The sequence below is a fragment of the Lutjanus erythropterus genome, chromosome 15 (genome assembly GCF_056507025.1).
Source record: "Lutjanus erythropterus isolate fLutEry1 chromosome 15, fLutEry1.hap2, whole genome shotgun sequence".
Classification (NCBI taxonomy): Eukaryota; Metazoa; Chordata; class Actinopteri; order Lutjaniformes; family Lutjanidae; genus Lutjanus; species Lutjanus erythropterus.
Genome location: NC_139331.1, coordinates 34,843,029 through 34,848,010, shown reverse-complemented (window position 1 = coordinate 34,848,010; position 4,982 = coordinate 34,843,029). Strand labels below are relative to the sequence as shown.

General features: G+C 40.6%; 1 protein-coding gene across 1 annotated transcript; it reads right to left on the bottom strand.

Moving 5' to 3' along the window:
* Positions 1-308: 308 nt before the first annotated feature.
* On the bottom strand, positions 309-2,071 carry ucn1 (urocortin 1). Its single transcript, XM_084737568.1, has 2 exons — positions 1,853-2,071; positions 309-1,018 (listed from the first exon to the last, which is right to left on the bottom strand). Exons 1-2 carry the CDS (start codon positions 2,042-2,044, stop codon positions 569-571), a joined length of 642 nt encoding a protein of 213 aa, XP_084593694.1. The 5' UTR covers positions 2,045-2,071; the 3' UTR covers positions 309-568.
* Between the last annotated feature and the right edge of the window lie 2,911 nt (positions 2,072-4,982).

Sequence of the window (4,982 nt, the reverse complement as noted above, 5' to 3'; positions counted from 1 at the left end):
AAATTTACTCTTTCAGTGAAATAAAGTTTTTATATCAGGAGCATCATTAAAATGTTCCAATTGCAATATCCATTTTTGCTGAATTTAGACTGTATTTTGGAAAATTTGGGCAAACATTTGCAAATGTTTCTGTTTAGGCATTTATCATTTTTACTTCAGGCATTAAAACATTTGATCAGAGAGACACATGACAGAGGAGCGCTGCTCAGATCCAGATTAAATGAGTCCAAATGTTACTGAGATCCAGTTTCCAGAAGTCCAGAGTGTGTGTGAGGAGGGTGAGGGTGGGAGTGAAGCTGTAAGGGGGGGGGGGTGGACTTTAGCGGGTGAGGTGGGAGTTTGAGAAGTCCGTTTCCATATCTTCCAACAGAGTCTTTAAATAACACATGAGAATTTACATTTTACTCGCGGATGCTGTGATGCGTAAACTGGCACCATCTGTGCGTAAAACGATGTGGAGAAGAAGAAGGCAGGCGCACAACAACAACTAATGTCAGAGAGGTCTTGATACTCAGACAGCTGCTGGGCTGTTTTAATGAGGCATTTATTAAAAATAAAAAATAGATCTTTACTTCCCGACCTCGTCGAGCACTTTGCGGTTGAGCTGCGCCTGCTCCCTCTGGCTCTCCATCTTGGCCATCTGGATCATATTCCTCAGCAGGTGGAAGGTCAGGTCGATGGACAGCGGCGGCTCCTCGCTGCGTTTCAGCAGCTGCGCGGCCGTCCTCACCGCCTCCTCCTCGTCCTCGGTGTCCTCCTGTCCTGGTGGGAGCAGGCGCAGAGGCTCCGGGTTCCTCCGCTGGAGAAACCTCAGGATGTTGTCGCCCAGGAGGTCCGAGGCGGTGCTGTCCCCGGCGGCGGCCGCTCTGAGGAGCACTTCGTCCAGTTGCTGCGTCTGGAGGCGGCCGCTGCCATCCAGCCAGCCGGGGAGGATGCGCGGTCTGCCCGCGGCGGGGCGGAGGTGCGACGAGAGGAGGACCGAGGAGAGGAGCAGGAGCAGGGGGACGGACTTCATGTCCTGCAAACAGATTTTTACAGAATCATCAGAAATATGTGCTGCACAATTCACAAAACAAACTCTATTTATTATTTACACTATTTTGTTGCACTGTTGCAGACTGACGCACATATTTGTGGCAACTATACTGTTTTTTTCTATCGTGCATGAATGACCTTAAAGTCAATCGGCCGTAGACATAAAAGAATATATATATATACTTTTTGCGTGCAAAAGACAGAAATTTGTCCTTGCCTGCATGTGCAAACAATGAAACACAACATACAACATATTTGACATATATTTACATAAAAATAAAACAGAATATACTTTAAAAAAAGCAAAACAGGAAAAAAGCTAACAGATTGACTTCAAAAAGTGTCTGTTCTTTCCGATTATGGAACTTTAATGCTGAGAGACGCTGCAATCCATAATTAATACGTGTTAATTTAACAAAGGCCTTTGTAATGATGACCTGTCCTGGGTTTAAAATATTTGATCTTATCCCCAACATTTTATTACATCAACCACGAAAGCAACTTTTAAATTGGTTTGCATTTCTATTTGTCGCTCTTTTTCTACATATACTTTTGATCTTTGAGCTGCTGTGGGATCAGTTCATCTTATCTTAAATTTGAAATAATCTTCCTGCAGGAAAAAACAAGCAAACAAACAAAAAATGACAAAATGCATCATCTACATGAACAGAATGCACAGAAGCACAGGAGAATAAAAAAACTGAATATGACGATGATCTTCACTGTTGATTTCTGATCCCACTTTTGCACAAATAAGTCAAATACAACAAAACTTTCGCGCTGAAAATAAAGAGTGAAGGGAAAGGAGGATACTCACTTTCTTCTCTGCAGATGCTGCAGCTGAACTTTGCGCTCGGTGAGTGTGTAAAGTCCCTGTGAGCGGCGACAGGAGGAGGACGGACGGTTTTATACATCCAGCCTGCTCCTTTGACGTCAATGTGAGCACACAGACCGGTTTGGAAACTGGACAACTATCGAGACGACGAGGCTGTATAGTCCCGAGGGACATCTGTGATCGACAGTAAATAAAGGGGTTTTTTTTTCCCCCTGGTTTATTATTTATTATTTATTCCCTGTGAGGGTTGTTGGGATGAAGGACCTCCCAGAGGTGCAAGACAGAGGATACAGGGGGGGTGTGAGGTTGAGGGATGTCTGGAGAAAGTTCTAATGGTACTTTAAGTTTGGGATCATCAGCTTCTTTAAATGAAACTGAACCTCCTCTCCTCTTCTTTTGCTCAATTCTGAGCTCCTTCAGCTAAACGTGACCAAACTGGAGTCTGTGATAAGATGATGCTCCAACTACCAGAATTAAAGTTGCAAATTAAGGATTAAAGGTAGATCCTTTAAAGCCAAAGTGATGCAACAAGAGGAAAAACAGAATAAATCCGTGTTAATGTTCTTTTTACATCATTATAGCCCAATTTAACATTTTGTTTTTGACACATTGTCTTCTGCAGAAACGTTAGACCTCTTCACTTCAGAGATCATCCAAACTTGTTTTAAACACTGCAGTATTTGCTGTGAACGAAAACCATTTTAATCTGACAGTGAGGGAGCTGTCCGTGGTTCTGAACCTGCTGCTTCATGCCTCAGACACCACGCATTTAAGTTTCATATTATATGGTGATTGGACCAGAGTTCCTGAAGTGTCAAACTATTTTCTTTTCACCGTCCCACTGTGCAAAAAGAAACGTGCATCTACGCATGGACGAGAGACTCAAGCTTGTGAAAGGAGGATGCAAACATTGAAGGGTTAGTTCACCCAAAAATGAAAATTCAGTCATTATCTACTCACCCTCATGCTGACTGAAGGTCGGGTTTGGATCCTTAGTCCGCTGCTGGAGTTTCACAGGAAAGCGGCGCTGCAGAATCTCTCAAACAATGGAAGTGAATGGTGAGTCTGTAACTCACACCAAAACTATCCAGATGGATAAAACAGAACTGTTTCCTGGTCAGTGGAGTCTGGTGGTTTTGAGGAAAGCAACACCCTTCAGAAAGCTGAGGTGATCTACTTTTAGTGATTTAGACCCCAAAATATATAAATAAAAACACCAGAATTACCCTTTAATATCTGAAACAAAGATTTCATGGATGTTAAAGGAGAAGCATACTACCCTTAAAGTACATTCACATATTTAAGATCAGATGCACTTCATGAAAATTATTCGGTTATTTATTCATATGAGATAAACTTTGTTTTTAAACACCATTTTACACCATTTGTTCTTCAGCGAATCTGAAAAGAGTAGAATTAAAGGAGAATAACTGTAGATTTATGACTCTGGATGCACAAACTTGCAAAGATTGCTGCATATCATACAATTTGCACAACAACAAATAAATCAATGATTTGACAGAAGATATTAATTTTAAAATGATTTTAGTTGTTGAACGATGATTTTATTTTTCCTCCAGTCTGTTCAGAGCTGTGTCCATGACAAAGGTCTCAGACTTGAATATTAAACAAAGCAATGTAAAATAATAATAATAATAATAATAATAATAATAATAATAATAATATGAATGGTTCTGAAAAAGCCATTTAAAGACTTTGTACTGTAATTTAATGTCAGTACCTTGATTCGAAAGTGAAAACACAGCGAGTCTTGGTGCTGAATCAAAAAAGGATTCCAGCTTTCTGAGGGGAGGGTGGCTCATATTCCTCGGAGCGGGGGGGAGAAGAGGCTATTTGGCGGATTTTCAATGGATTCGTCAGACGTTTGCCGCTTGCTTTTCCCTGATATAGCCCAAGAGTGTTTGTGTGGAAAAAAATGTGTGCAGTTAATTTAGTTGACAGCCGAACTCAGCGGCCTCCACGTCTCCCTCCAAACAAACCCCACCCAGAAGAGGAGATGTTGGCCGCAAGAGCTAGAGAGGTCAAATGCACCACTGACATCGCCTCATGTAAAACTTTATTAGTTCATGTGCCAGAGACGTCCTTTGTTTTTACAAATGTGCACATTTTGAGGGTCAAAATTCCATAAATAAAGGAGAAATCCACAAGATAACAGTGGACGGGTCCATGTTGTAGTTAGCAAAAATGATGCAGGCTATTTCTTGGCCTGGAATGGTTGCCAGGCAACCAGCAGATGATGTGATTAAACACTTATTACATTATTGGTCACTAAGAAATCAAGCCAATAAACAACAACATCAACATAGTGATGTAGAAGTGGATTATATTAGTAAATTATCATCACTTTTTCTTTCTTTTTTGGTCGTTTTTTTGACGATGATAATGGCCTGTGTTGTAAGTCAGAATGACAAATGATTTGTTTAATATCTCAATTAAAAAAAAAACTTAATTAAAAAAAAAAAATCTCCAAGAATTGCATTTTTTACATTTTTAAACCCTGCTAATAATGTAATAATCAGTCAGTAACGTAATGAAAATTATGGGCAAACTGTTACGTTACTGGTTCGGAAATGACATAACTGGTCAGTTATTACATTACTGACTTAATATTCACACTTAAGAGGCTGAAATCAGAGAAAATGAGTCAAACTGATCACTGCAGCTCTACTCTGTCTGCACCGAGTCATGAAGAAGTGAACACAGTTAAAGGAACCACATAACAATCAGTCTGACAAACCAGTCGATACAGAATGAGTCAGAGAAAACAGAAGACATCCTGCAGAAACATTATTTTTGATTTTGGGGTGAACAATTCGTTCACGCATCGGCAAAACAAATTGATTAACCTGCTTCAGAGTCTGACGTATTGCACCTTGAGCTTTAGAAGCCGCTGCTGTTGGCTTTTATCACCCTCAGGCAGAGGAAGTCTCGCCGTTTCCTTGTTTGCGGTCCTTGTGCTAAGTTAAGCTAAGCTAAGCTAACGGGCTGCAGGCCTTTTATTTACTGCACAGACGTAAGAGAGCAGTATCAACTTTTAGCGAGGAAGCAGGAAGTGTAGTTCCAAAAACAAAAAAACAAAAAAAAACCTCCA

What these genes read in the sequence shown, in the direction of transcription:
- ucn1 (XM_084737568.1), bottom strand. Translation starts at nt 2,044, where the DNA reads ATGTCCCTCGGGACTATACAGCCTCGTCGTCTCGATAGTTGTCCAGTT. An exon ending in CAGCATCTGCAGAGAAGAAA is followed by an intron (nt 1,019 to 1,852) that starts GTGAGTATCCTC and finishes ATCTGTTTGCAG; the next exon opens with GACATGAAGTCCGTCCCCCT.